Source organism: Mandrillus leucophaeus, unplaced genomic scaffold, assembly GCF_000951045.1.
Source record: "Mandrillus leucophaeus isolate KB7577 unplaced genomic scaffold, Mleu.le_1.0 Scaffold244, whole genome shotgun sequence".
In the NCBI taxonomy this organism is placed as follows: Eukaryota; Metazoa; Chordata; class Mammalia; order Primates; family Cercopithecidae; genus Mandrillus; species Mandrillus leucophaeus.
The window spans coordinates 1,378,662-1,393,166 of record NW_012102521.1 but is presented as its reverse complement, the minus strand read 5'-3'; the positions used below and the strand labels follow the sequence as shown (position 1 = coordinate 1,393,166).

General features: G+C 51.2%; 1 protein-coding gene across 2 annotated transcripts in view; it reads left to right on the top strand.

Annotated features, from left to right (window-relative positions):
* CDCA4 (cell division cycle associated 4) overlaps window positions 1-10,090 on the top strand; it is a 14,876-nt gene extending 4,786 nt beyond the window's left edge. Inside the window, exons 1-2 of one of the 2 annotated variants that reach the window (XM_011982898.1) lie at window positions 2-450; window positions 8,854-10,090. In XM_011982898.1, coding sequence (XP_011838288.1) covers window positions 8,860-9,585 — 726 coding nt within the window. In that variant the 5' untranslated portion in view covers window positions 2-450; window positions 8,854-8,859 and the 3' untranslated portion in view covers window positions 9,586-10,090. Of the gene's footprint in view, window position 1; window positions 451-8,853 lie in introns of those variants that run through there. The other variant, XM_011982897.1, reaches the window with a different exon arrangement.
* The last annotated feature ends 4,415 nt before the right edge of the window (window positions 10,091-14,505 follow it).

Genomic DNA, 14,505 nt, shown 5'->3' with positions numbered 1-14,505 from the left:
GGGCGCGCTGCAGCCCCCTCAGTTGGATCCCGGCCGCGGAGAGGGCCGAGGATGTGGGAGGAGGCCCAGACCCCGGGCGGGTCGGCCAGCGCCGTCTTTCCTGGGCTCCTCCGGCGTTCCGAGGTGGGATTAGGAAAAGTCCCCGAGACATTTGCAGAAGTCAGAGGCAAGCTTCCCTGCGCGTTTTCAAACGCTTCTCGTCCGGTAAACAGGATCGTCGTGACAAAGGCTCCTACAGCTTGCTGGAATAGAGGGTCTCCGCTGCCTCGCCTCTCCTGTGGCCTTCGTGTGGGACGCACGAGACGGCAGGACCCAGATAACCGTTCTCTCAAAGTGAGCCACAGGAAAACATCGCCTGTTCCCAAAACTTAGGTTTTATAAACTTTCTACGTACAACCACTATTTTCAAGTGTCACCATGTTTTATAATTAGGGTGGAAATCAACACAAAGTGAGTTACACCCTTTTTCTAGGAAGAGTGGTAGGCTTTATCTTGGAAAAGGGGCCAGGAAGTTTCCCTCAACTTGCCATTGGAACATGTTTTCAGGGAAAGGAAGGTGTATCGTTCCAAGTAACAAAAGTACCTGAAATTAGCTGGGCGCGGTAACTCACACTTCCCAGCACTTTGGGAGGAGGCCTAGGCGGGTGGATCACCTGAGGTCCCCAGTTCGAGACCAGCTGGCCAACATGGTGAAACCCCGTCTCTACCAAAAATACAAAAATTAGCTGGGCGTGATGGCGCATACCTGTAATCGTAAACCTAGCTACACGGGAGGCTGAGGCAGAAGAATCACTTGAACCCGGAAGGCGGAGGTACTCCAGCCTGGACGACAGAGCAAGACTCCGTCTCAAAAAACAAAAAAACAAACAAAAAAAACCCCTGAAATTAACATATCAGTAATTGTTCAGGAACAGCCTCCAGCAGACTGTAGTGGAAGGTGGAGCTCCCACTCAGTAGATCTCAAGACTGAAGACCTTGCTCCTCTTCCTGTTTTTCCGATAGAGTATTTCAAAGCTTATCTGATGTGTGAGAGATGGAAATTGTTGATAATTTGCTTAACCCGAAACTTCGAAGTGGCTGCAAGTCCAGCTGTGAAGGTGACAGGTTAGGTCAGAGTTGAGTGTCCCCAGCAGTCCCAGCCCTATTGGTCAGAATCTGGGAATCCGCATTTTCAGCCAGCCTCATGGGATTGCTCAGCCACGAAGGTGTGGCGGCTGCTGCTGTAGTGAAGGGCCGGTCCCTCAGCTGTACTCTGCTTGCCTGAGTAGCACTGCGGGGCTGCTCTCTGCTGGCCTCTGCCTCCGTGGGCTTAGTTTACTCTGTCCCTAGTGGCCTGTAGGCTGTTCCACCTGCCATGTCGGACATATCCTCAGTTTGTCTGACCCTCTTGGTTTTTCTCTTTCTGGTTGATGCTTGGTTTAGAAGCCTAAGGGCGGTGCTGGGAGTTGATTGAGGGGTGAACGCCTTGGCTGTCCCGTTGACACCCTGTGGAGTTGGTGGGATTTTAGGCATTTAACTAGATGTGTAGAAGGAGCTTCAAAACTGAGCAGGGGGTCAGGCATGGTGGCTCACACCTATAATCCAACACTTTGGGAGGCTGAGGTGGTCGGATTGCCTGAGGTCAGGAGTTGGAGATCAGCCTGGACAACATGGTGAAACCCCGTCTCTGCAAAAAATACAAAAATTAGCCAGGCGTGGTGCCACGTGCCTGTAGTCCCAGCTACTCAGGAGGCTGAGGCAGGAGAATCGCTTGAACCTGGGAGGTGGAGGTTGCAGTGAACTGAGATTGCATCACTGCACTCTAGCCTGGGGGACAGAATGAGACTCCATCTTAAAAAAAAAAAAAAATTGCCGGGCGCGGTGGCTCAAGCCTGTAATCCCAGCACTTTGGGAGGCCGAGACGGGCGGATCACGAGGTCAGGAGATCGAGACCATCCTGGCTAACACGGTGAAACCCCGTCTCTACTAAAAAATACAAAAAACTAGCCGGGCGCGGTGGCGGGCGCCTGTAGTCCCAACTACTTGGGAGGCTGAGGCAGGAGAATGGCGTGAACCCGGGAGGCGGAGCTTGCAGTGAGCCGAGATCCGGCCACTGCACTCCAGCCTGGGCGGCAGAGCGAGACTCCGTCTCAAAAAAAAAAAAAATTGAGCAGGGAGCTAGGCTCCACAGCCCCGCCCGTATGGTATAGGGCCCTTCCATATTAGAAGGAGTTAAGCAGCCTCAGGCCAGAGTCACACTGGAGGCCCTCAGGGAGCTGGGCCCAGCCCAGGCATCCCTCAGGGCTGGTCAAGATGATGCTCTTGGTGACTTTGTCCCAAACAGAGATATGGCCCAATTCAGGGTGATCCTCACAGGCCAGCTTCTCCGGGCCCAACCTTATCCTCTTCACCCCTGAACGCTTGTTCTGGGTGACAGCTCTTAGGGGTCACACGACTGTAAAAAACACCTATGAGCTTTACTCCTTTTTGTATTAATAGTAATAAACTTGTTAGCATTTTAAAATATTGGGTACAACACAGAATTAGCTGCTGGACATTTGGAACATTGGACAGCAATGATTTGAAGTGACTGAACAGGAATATACTCATGGTACCAGAATGGGATCTGTGCATGGGATGAGATGCAGTGGAGGATGATGGAGATTCTCTCTCGTCCCTTGTAGGACTTGTATAACCCAGGCACATCTACGCAGGTCCCTGGGTTACGCGAGTCCTACAAGGGGCGAGAGAATCTCCATCATTCTGGAGGATTCCCTCTGGCCCCTTGTAGCATTTCCCACCCGGGTGGTGGCTACCCTTCTGTGTTTTCACAACTTACATTAACTTTGCGTGTCCTGAAGGTTCAGATCAATAGAATCCTACAGTATATATTTTTGTGTGTGTCTTGCTGCTTTTATTCAGCATAATGTTTTGAAATTTATCCACGTTGCATAAATCATTGAGGTTTGTTGCTGAGTTGCATTCCTTTGTCAGAATACGCCAGATCTTATTTTAAGTGTTTTTTTTTTTTGAGATGGAGTCTCACTCTGTCGCCCAGGCTGGAATGCAGTGGCGCGATCTCTGCTCACTGCATCCTCCGCCTTCCGGGTTCAAGCGATTCTCCTGCCTCAGCCTCCCGAGTAGCTGGGACTACAGGCATGTGCCACCCCACCCAGCTAATTTTTTGTATTTTTAGTAGAGACAGGGTTTCATCGTGTTGACCAGGATGGTCTCAATCTACTGATCTTGTGATCTGCCCACCTTAGCCTCCCAAAGTGCTGAGATTACAGGCTTGAGCCACTGTGCCCGGCCTGTTTAAGTCTTAAAAGAATGCTTGTGGCTGGGTGTGATGGCTCATGCCTGTAATCCCAGCACTTTGGGAGGCTGAGGTGGGCGAATCACTTGAGGTCAGGAGTTCGAGACCAGCCTGGCCAACATGGCGAAACCCTGTCTCTATTAAAATGCAAAATTAGCTGGGCGTGGTGGTGCACACCTTATAATCCTAGCTACTTGGGAAGTTGAGGCAGGAGAATTGCTTGAACCCGGGAGGTGGAGGTTGCAGTGAGCTGAGATGGCACCACTGCACTCCAGCCTAGGCGACAGAGTGAGACTCCGTCTTTAAAAAAAAAAAAAAAAAGAATGCTTACAACTGAGAGAGATGAAACTAGGCCAAGGACCGCCACCCCTCCCCAGGAGCCTCTCTGGAGGCTCACACCTGCTGGTCCTGCCCTTGAATAGACAGAAAAAAATGTTCCCTGTTTTCTGAATTTCCTTTCAGTGTGATAGATCTCATTGACTGTGCATTTAACACTCCTAAATTTTATAAAACGGTTATTTCTTGGGCATTTTTCCAAGAGAAATGAAAAACCAATGTTCATGCAAAAACATGTTCTAGAGTGTCCTTAGTAGCTTTATGTGTAATAACTCCAAACTGGAAACAAGGAAAAAGTCCCCTTCAACTGGGGTGCGGTGACGCTGGGCTCTGTGCCTCCAAATCATACTCTGTTGTGAACTGTTGACACACGAGACAGTTTGCAAGGATCTCAAGAGAATTATGCTGAGGGAGAAAAGCCAACCGCAGAAGGATGCTTGCTGTGGGATCCCATTTATGCCACATTGTTGTTCTGACCCAGAGCTGAAGGGTGGCATGGCCAGAAAAGGACCTACACAGGGAGGCCAGGGTGTCTGGCCCTGGCAGAAGAGCAGCTGTGGAACAGGATAGGAACACAGAGGTGGAGCTTAGTGGAGGAGGGAAGGAATGCTTAGCTGTGGGGCTCAGAGACTTGGAAAAGCAAGAGGAAGCTTTACGAGCAAGTGTGCAGAAATTAGTGCAGGGGAAGGTTGATGGATTGCTCCACCTTCTTAGGATGCGGTTTGATAATGTGTGTCAAGCGTCTTAAAAATGTACCTGCACCTCACCCTAGTAAGTAGAGTCGAGGCTGAGGAAGCCAAATGCTAGAAATACCAAAGCACCTAAAGTTAGAAACTGGTATCATTTGTGATTGGGAAAATTGTCAGTAGTGTGAAACTTCCCTCCCTTATGCAGAGAGGAAAGTGCTGGGAGAAACGGCTGGAAAGGAGGAACCCAGGAAAGGAAGAACCCAAGTGGTGACTTTTTTTCTGAGTGGATAGGATCCTGAGAGAAAATTTGTTTTGTGGTTTTTGATACTCTTCCAGATTGTCTACAGTGAGCTGTGGAAATAAGCAACCAGGTGAGAACAGGCAGAGGCTGTTTATCCAGAGCTTACCCTAGCAAGGGTGCGGCCCTTCTCCCTTGTGATTGGCAGAAACTCATAGGCAGGCGAGGGAACAGGAGAGCTTTACAGTGGAAACCAGGGAAGCTCAGGGATGGCTGATGGAGGCTGCTGACTTGGGGGACTGGGGTGGCTGGTTAGAAGTGGGGTTCCTGGCCTGGCACAGTGGCTCACACCTATAATCCCAGCACTTTGGGAGGCCCAGTTGAGTGGATCACCCAAGGTCAGGAGTTTGAGACCAGCCTGGCCAACATGGTAAAAACCCCGTCTCTACTGAAAATACAAAAATTAGCCAGGCCTGGTGGTACACGCTTGTAATCCCAGCTATTCGGGAGGCTGAGGCAGGAGAATCCCTTGAACCTGGGAGGTGGAGGTTGCAGTGAGCTGAGACCATGCCACTGCACTTCAGCCTGGGTGACACAACAACAACAGAAAGAAGTGGGGCTCCTATGAGATGGCTTAGAACACATTTGGCTTTCTCTGGTTGGTCCTAAATTGGAAGCAGGGACAAAAACTGGAGAGGTTGTCAGCTAATCATGTCCTGGCCATTTTGGGCTGCTTGCTGTGGAAATGACTGTTTAGCTTCCTAGAGAAAGCAGCCAGGCTTCCTGCAAGAGTGACGAGGGCAACCTGGCTTCCTGGCTGGTTGCTGAAGGTAAAGGGCTGCTTTCGGACCACTTGCCGCAGATTATGGCTGATAGTTCTGCTTCTGTGCATGGTTCCGCCATTGTTTGTTGGTGTATTCCCTCACTCAGAGCAGATGTTAGGGTGATTTCCGATGGTCACAGATTCCTAGTGCTGCCCTTAGGACTGCTGACAGCACCAGGCCAAGCACTTAATTCATCCTCTTAAGATCCCCAATGGGAGGTTCATGACCTGGCGTTTCTAAGGACTCAGAGGAAAGCAAAGTGGGACCCAGAGGATACTAGGAGCTTGGGCCAGCTTCCTGAGCTGGTTGCCAGTGTGGTTGTGGGTCTTCTTGGTCTGTCCCATTGGTATTCTCGTTCCTTCTGTGAGTTGCCCTCATCGTCCTGGTCAGCCATGCTGACCTCCTGTAGACCCTACATTATGGGGGTTGTGCTGCTGGGTGTCCAGAGTCAAGGGAGGCAGCCAGGGGTTCTTCTGTCTGTAAACTTGGGCTGAATGCATGCTGTTCAAGAGGATTTGGTTTGGGTCTTAATTAATCCATTGTTATGCAGGCTTGGGATTGAGATAGGGTTGAAAGAGAAACTAAAAACCCAAAAGGTATAGTGACTTCCCACAGAGGAACCCGTGGCACTTAATCTTTTCCTCAACACAGGGTGTCTTTTGTAGTTTGACATAGCCTTATGTTAATTCTCAATATACTTAGCAATTTTAAGCCAGTGATTTAAACAATGGATTGGGATGAAAACCTCTGAAAAGTTAAATTTGTGGCTGACACAAAGAACGTGAATATTTACCAGAAGTAGTTGAAATGTTTAAATGTGTTTTGGTGGTAAAGTGTCCTTCATGTAGAGTTAGTTGAGAAGCTGGTGTATGCAGGTGTGAGAGGTGATGCAGGTGTGAGAGGTAGTTGAGAAGCTGGTGTATGCAGGTGTGAGAGGTGGTTGTGCCTGTGGTGACACTTGCATGCTGCTGGGGAAATTGGTGTTGTAGGGGAAATAAGCTAGGGTTATGTAAGTTTTATTTTAGTTTTAATTTTGAAATAATTGTAGAACCAGGGGAGGTCGCAGAGCAGTGTTCAGGAGGTCCCGTGTGCCCTTCCTCTGCTCCCCAGGGTTGGCATCCTCATAGGATGCACAGCCAGGCCCCAGGTCCATGGGATCACATGGCTGCTGCAGGCCCATGTGCATGTGTCCCGTGCTGTGCAGTCAGAGTGGAACCACCCCCACAGTCCAGGAGCAGAAGGGGCCTCACCCCCGAGATCTCCCTGCGCAGGTCCTTTTCTAGCCATGCCACCCCTCAGCTCTGGGTCAGCACTGCAGTGTGGCATAAATGGGATCGCACAGCAGGCACCCCTCTGAGGTTGGCTTTTCTCCCTCAGCATAATTCCCTTGTGGAAGGATCCGTTGTGTGTATCAACAGTTCATTCCTTTCTATTGCAGAGTAGGATTTGGTGGCATAAATGGAGCAGAGTGTGTGTCACCATGCCCAGGTGAAAGGGACGTTTTCCTTGTTTCTGGTTTGGAGTTATTACAAATAAAGCTGCTGTGGACATTCTGGAACATGTTTTTGCATGAACATTGGTTTATTTCTCTCGGATAAATGCCCAAGACGTCACTTAGTTTTATAACATTTAGGTGTGTTAAATGCACAGGCAATTGAGATCTATGACACTGAAAGGAAATTCAGAGAACAGGGGGAACCTTTCTTCTGTTTATTCAAGGTAGGACCAGCAGGTGGGAGCTTCCAGAGGGGCTCCTGGGAAGGGGTATGGTTGGCAGCCAGTTCTCCCGCACTGCGAAACCTCCCATCCTGGGTCTCCAGACCCCGAGCAGAGACAGCATATGCCTCCCATAGCCCAGCTTTCCAAAAGCAACCTGGGTATACCCTGGTCACAGGGAGCCATCAGATTGACTAAGAGAAAAAGAAGTTCCAAAGTTTGCATATTCAAAAGATTGTAACCCTATTTATGCATAACTTGATTTGAAATAATATTTCACTACATCACAAGCATGAGAAGAGATAAACTTAATCATGTGTGAGATGCTTGTCCTGTCAGACTCTGCCGGCCAGTGTGGCCCTGAGCCAGCTGTCATCCTCCCAGCTCCCCACAGGCGGCACTGGCTCAGAATGGCACCTGTCAAAAGCCAGAGCCCACCCTCTTCTCTGCTCTGCCTTCAATGCCCCAGAGATATCCCAATTTAGAATCAGTTAAAAAAAAAAAAAGTTTGCACAGACTCGTATTTCTAAGAGTAGACATGGTCAATGTCCATCTAGTGCATCTGTGCTGTGCATCTGAGTGGAGCCTGCTCAGCAAGGCTGAGCCTCAGGTACCAGCCCGGAGTTGCCCAGGTCTGGGGTAAAGTCCAGGAATCTGCATCTTCAACCAGCAGCGCCATTGCTGAGACACACGCTGAGAAACGCTGCCTTGGCCAGCTGTGGGCTGCCACAACACACTGGTGGGGAACCCCCCTTCCCCCCGCCCCCCCAACACACACCTTGCCATGTTTTGGTTCCTTTGAAGAGAAAGGAGTTGGGATGAGAGGGAGGAGGTGGCCCCTGAAGCCATGGTTGTGCCAACTCGTCAAGAGTTCTCCAGTGGAGGGCATTGACCCTGAGAGATGTCAAGTAGAAAGCAGCCAGGCAGAGCCTCTGCACCTTGGGAGAAATGAACTGGTGGGGGCGGGTGGGGGGAGCCAAGGAATGGGTGTGATCCCTAATGATCCCTAAGGCACGCAGCACGGGTGGGTGTGGGAACAAGGGGCTGCCCAGGGCCACATGGGCTCTGCCAGGGGACCCTGTGTCCCTTGGAGAATTGTGCACGAAACACAGCCCACTCGCTGCATGGTTAGAGCATACAGCCCTGCAGTCCTTCCCCTGCGCGTTCCTGGTGGCACAGCTTTCCAGCATGGCTGTCTGCGACATATAGAGGCTTTTAGTGAAAGTATTGAGGGGGAAGGCACTAACCCTCTGAACACAGAAGTGACTTTGTCCCAGGCAGGATCCTGAGGGAAGTTGGAATGGTAGGTGTGTGCGCCCGGCCCTGTCCCCAGCCCTGCGCCCTCTGCAGGCTGGCATGGTTCACATTCATCTCATGTTACCCCAGGGTCTCTTCTTTTGTATGCACTACAATTAGATTTTTTGATACAGATTTTCAGCCAAGCTCTCAAACACTTATATTTCTCTTATATATTTCTCCTACTTTTAGTTCATTTACCTTTTTTTGCTGGAGATCACTGCTGTGGTACAGTTTAGAGGTTTGTTGTTTCTCACAACGTGACTGCCTGGATTAGGCAGGATGGCAGCTAATCTGAGGGGGTCTCCCACTGGGCTCCACGTCTCAGCTCTGACTTCCCTGCCTGTTACAGAGTCACTGCTCCTTGTGTACAGTCAGGGCAGTCAGACGGAATCCAAGGGGCGTTGTCTGCTAGAGAGTCTGCTGTGTGCTAAGTGGTATCTTCCTTGGTTTCTGCAGGACACAATGTTTGCACGAGGACTGAAGAGGAAATGTGTTGGCCACGAGGAAGACGTGGAGGGAGCCCTGGCTGGCTTGAAGACCGTGTCCTCGTACAGCCTACAGCGGCAGTCGCTCCTGGACATGTCTCTGGTGAAGCTGCAGCTTTGCCACATGCTTGTGGAGCCCAATCTGTGCCGCTCAGTCCTCATTGCCAACACAGTCCGGCAGATCCAAGAGGAGATGACGCAGGATGGGACGTGGCGCGCAGTGGCACCCCAGGCTGCAGGGCGGGCGCCGCTCGACCGCTTGGTCTCCACGGAGATACTGTGCCGTGCAGCGTGGGAGCAGGAGGGGGCACGTCCTGCCCCTGGGTTGGGAGATGGCCACACACAGGGCCCAGTTTCTGACCTTTGCCCAGTCACCTCAGCGCAGGCACCAAGGCACCCGCAGAGCAGCGTCTGGGAGATGGATGGCCCTCGAGAAAACAGAGGAAGCTTTCACAAGTCACTTGATCAAATATTTGAAACGCTGGAGACTAAAAACCCCAGCTGCATGGAAGAGCTGTTCTCAGATGTGGACAGTCCCTACTACGACCTGGACACAGTACTGACAGGCATGATGGGGGGCGCCAGGCCAGGCCCCTGTGAAGGGCTCGAGGGCTTGGCTCCAGCCACCCCGGGCCCTAGCTCCAGCTGCAAGTCTGACCTGGGCGAGCTGGACCACGTAGTGGAGATCCTGGTGGAGACCTGAGCAGGAGCCCTGAGCGCTCACAGCCGCCTCTGACGCATGGACACGTGAGCACTGGCTCCCACGGAGGGTGCGCCTGCCGCCAGCGGCCCAGCCTTGCTGCCCTGTCTGCTGATTCTGAGAAATCCCAGAACAGCCCATTACCAGTGGGGTCTGCAGCCCCAGGCCCATCCCACTTACTTCCCCCCTGTGGAGGGCCAGGCAGAGGCTGTTCTCCTGGAAGGCTTCTGTCTCTGGGCCAGTTCTGATGTCCCCACAGCCCTGGGACCTTTGTGTCTCTTTGTGTCCCCCACTGTAGAGGACGGCAGGCCACAGCTGCATCAACCTCCTTTACATTTAGATAGGTGAATTTTTACAATTCAGTTTTATATGTTTTGGGCAGTATTTTAAGATATATTTTTTAAACTTTTTATACCTTATCTCTTTAGATTTTTTCAGCTATTTTCTTAAAAGTATATTTTTTCTATAAACATCCTTTGCTGCTACATTAGAACTTTTATAGCCTAAACAATTGCAGTTGGTGTGTTTCGTTTTTTTAAGGTTTAAATAAGGGCTTTTTTTTTTTTTTTTTTTTGGCAGTGAGCATCACTACAGTCTGAGTCAACAGTGTGAATGTATCATGTTTTACTTTAAATGTGTGTGTGATGATACTTCATTATGTTCTGTGCTACAGTGAGACCTGGGTGAAAATCAAGAACCGTACACAACTACACTTTTTTTGTCGTTAGAAAATCTGTGGGAGCCACATCTTCCTAGACTTAAGTGTAAATTATGGAGGATTTTATTTATGTCTATTTATATGTAAATGTCATTGAAGACAAAGGTCAAATATTTGTCTGTTTGGAGATCACGGGCACCAGTTGGTCTTCAGGGACCTCAGAGCCCCTCGGTGGGGCCTTCTTAAGGCAGTGTTTCTGGAGGTTCCCGTCAGGGTCAGCCCAGGCACCCACCCTGGGTGAGGAAACAGCATTGCTGCTGGATGAGAAATGCCTGCACTGCTCTGTTAGATTGGTGCTGAAACAAAAGGTTAAGGCTAGGTTGAAGCCTAGAATGAAAGAGATCTGAATCCTTGTCATTCATGGCACCTTGATCTGTAGGGCCATGGGTGCTGCCGCAGGCAGGGAGTGAGCTGGGGGTGCCTGCGGCCTTCCGCTCCTGCCCCGCCTCACCCCACATGCTCCCTGTTTCTCATGCTTTCTCTAACTTCCTTACCCCTTAACCAAAAAGGTGTGTTTTCTTTTGTGCATATAGCCATTTTTAAATATCAGTGATGTAAACCTTACTTTATTAAAAAATTATCCGGCAAACAAAATGGGAATGTGGCGTTAGTTACGGCCTGACCCTCCAGCGACCTTTCTGCAGGATGGGTTCGGCTGTGTTATCTAATGGTGCTTTGTAAGGTGGGGAAAGGAATTTCACTTGGCTGCATTATTAAATGGACGCCGGGTTACTTTTATTCCCCCCCACACAGGGTTGCAGAGCAAATTATTTTTACCTTGTTCAGCACCTGGCTGGGGTTGGGGGTGTCCACGACCTCTGACAGTCCCCTGATGTCAAAAGTTAATCCTCATGGACCCTAGTTTAAAGGGTATGTGTTTTATAGCAATAAACCTAAAGCACTATTTTGTTTCTGTATAGCATTTTTATCTTTTAAAAACATCATTTGTTCAGCATTAGTAGTAGTTGTAGTGCCTGTTTTGGTAGCCTTCAAAATTATAAACTGCTCAGAGAATGTGACTTTGGGGACCACAGAGACACAGAGACAGGAGAGAACAGCTGCTGTGACCTAGAAGTGTAGCTGGAGCCTCATTCCCTGGACTGTCATCGTGTTCACCTGTGATACTGTACAGCAAAGCCCACTTGTTTCCGCCGTGGTGCACAGTGGCTGAGTAATCAGCTGTTTTCCTAGCATTTCTCTACAGGTTTAGTCTGTGTGTGTGGCGTTTTTTGTTTTGAGATGGAGTCTCGCTTTGTTGTCCAGGCTGGAGTGCAGTGGCGCAATCTCAGCTCCCTGCAACCTCTGCTTCCTGGGTTCAAGTGATTCTCCTGCGTCAGCCTCCCGAGTAGCTGGTATTATAGGCACCCACCACTACACCCAACTAATTTTTTGTATTTTTAGTAGAGACGGGGTTTCATCATGTTGACCAGGATGGTCTCAAACTCCTGACCTCGTGATTTGCCCGTCTCAGCCTCCCAAAGTGCTGCAATTACAGGCGTGAGCCACCACGCCAGGCATTTTTGGTTTTTTGACGGAGTTTCACTCTTGTTGCCCAGGCTGGAGTGCAATGGCATGATCTTGGCTCGCTGCAACCTCTGCCTCCCAGGTTCAAGCGATTTTCCTGCCTCAGCCTCCCAAGTAGCTAGGATTACAGGCAGGTGCCACCACGCCCGGCTAATTTTTGTATTTTTAGTAGAGATGAGGGTTTCGCCATGTTGGTGAGGCCGGTCTCGAACTCCCGACCTCCGGTGATCCACCTGCCTCAGCCTCCCAAAGTGCTGGGAATATAGGCGTGAGCCACCACACCTGGCCGTGTATGTGGTATTTTTAAGTATGTAGCTACAAATTGACTTTAATTGGGAACACATTTTCCAAGTGTTTAATAATTGTGTTTACAACATATTTATTCAGAAACAGAAATACAAATCGCAGTGACCTAAAATTTTGGCACTGTTCTCTGTAGTCTGCTTCTGACCGAACTGAGGGGAGAGGGCATTTTAGTTGACAGTTTCACGGGGCCGTTTCCTGACGCGTAGTGGGCGCCCCTCACGTACAGTGCACCTTGCGCACAGCTTCAGAGCCTCTTCCGCCTCGGAAGTTCAGTTTCTAAGGTTAAAAAGTAATGCACATTTATTTGAAGACGTGGAACAGTATGAAGATAGCAGATTCCTCCCAGGGAACCGATCTTCCTTTCAGGGGTGACAACGCGCCTTGGAGAACACTGCCTGCTCTGCCCACAGATTCCTGTGCAGGATTTCCTCAGGGTAGGGGGATCTCCACAGGGCTGAGCCCAGCCTTCTGGGCCTGGATCCCTGCTGGGCCACAGCCAGGCCAGGCGCCTTCTCCCAGGTTCACTCCTTAGTGAAGTGGGCACTGCAGTGATGGAAGCAGGACTCAGCAGCAAACTGCAGAACAAGTGTTGACATTGTGCTCACCCTGTGGAGTCGCGTTGCTGGATGAGCAGGCTGGCGGAGCCGCTGGAAAGGGCCTGGCTGGGAGGCCAACCCAGCTGGGATGGGTGGGTGGGTGAGCTGCGAACACTTGATATGTTGCGTTGGTGTCTACCGAGAGTGGTGGGATCACGTCCCTCATCATGAACTCTCACAGTTGGTTTCTGGGTTGCTAGAAGTTTCCATCTGCAACCAGCGAGCCACATCCTTAACTGGGATTTGACTGTGACCTGAGCCAGGCTTTGCATGTGGCAGTGCTGTGTGTGCTGGGTTGCTGCATTTACTCACAGGAAGGCCGCTGTTCCTTCTCATACCCTGTGTGGAGATGGCTGTGTCCTCAATGCCCGCTCAGGGTTTGCAGTGGAGCCAAGCAGGGAGGGGAGTTGTGTGGATGCCTGAGGGTTCGAGGGTAACCTCCATTTCTCAGTGGTGAGCTTTTGCAGTGTTCTCAGGACTGGCGATCGCCTGTCTGGGAAGATGTGACTGCCAAGTGCAGCCCTCAGTTGAGGTGTCACAAATGTTGCTTGGTCGCTCCGGCAGGCCTGCTGCAGCTGGACACAGTTTAAGCCCCTGGGGCTGCTTGCTGCCCCATGCAGGCGTACTCTTCATCGGCCCATCCCTCACTCTGCCCTGCCCCTGGGAGATAAGCCCTTGCTTCTCAGATCTGTACCCCTTCCCTCCCGCACTGGGCCTGAATGAGCCTCTGCACTGTGCACGGGAGGCCAGCAGGGGCTGGGGGGCCTTGCAGAGTAGGCTGGGAGCAGCTCCATGGATTGTTCCTGAAGCTGTCAGAACCAGCTGAATGAACTGGAGGTGCAGGTGAAGGCCTGCGTCTTGGGTAACGATTTGGTCAATGTCAGAACAAGAGGCTTGGAAAACCTACAGAGAGCTGGAATGGAAGGTCCAGGAAAGGCCCTAAAAATGACATGCTCTGGGCAGCCTGTTGGCCACGGCCACTATGCAGTGGTTCCCGTCGGCCTGTAGACACCAGGCTCGGGCTCACTGCCTGGCCTGGCCCTGCCACCTTTGGGACCTTCAGGGACCCTTCAGCACCCTCGTCTTTCTGTGAAAAAGCCCCAAATGTACAAGCTGTGCCCCCATCCCTGGGTTGGCCTGAGGCCCTGTAACCTTGCTGCCCCCACATTCCTGCAGACCATCAGACTGGGGAGTAGTCACACTGATCCGCTTGAAGGTTAGCAAGTTGCATGGTGGGGAGCAGGTGGGTGTCCCCAGGCACCTGTTGGGTGGACGCCCAGAGTGGAGTCGAAAACTCCATTTCAGATTCAAAATAAAGCAAGCAACCTGGACGGGACTGTTACAAACACGCAGCCTCTGCCTGATGAAAGCTCCTCTGTCCTGTGCTCACACGTGTGCCTCCCTGCAAGTGCCTCTATCACAAGCTGCGGAGAAAGCCGGCATGCCAGGCGAACCTGCCCACCAGGCTGCCCGGTGATCCTCTTCCTGGAGCTGAGGCACAGCACAGCCAGGCCCGCGGGCTGCATCTGCTTGACAGGACTTTCATTAGAGGTGGGTTCATCTCCCACTGGGATCAGTGAAGGGGCATTCCAGGACCCTACAAAGAGCTGGGCAGGCCTGGGGACAGAGGGCACTGTGGTGCTGGGCGCCAGGAGGGGCTGCCCCACCACTGACCCCACCAGTGATGAAGCCAGGCAGCCTGCAGGGCAAGAGCCAGGTGGGGTGCTTGCTGCCCACAAGCTGAAGATCTGGTCCCAGGAAGCTCTCCCAGGGGCTCTG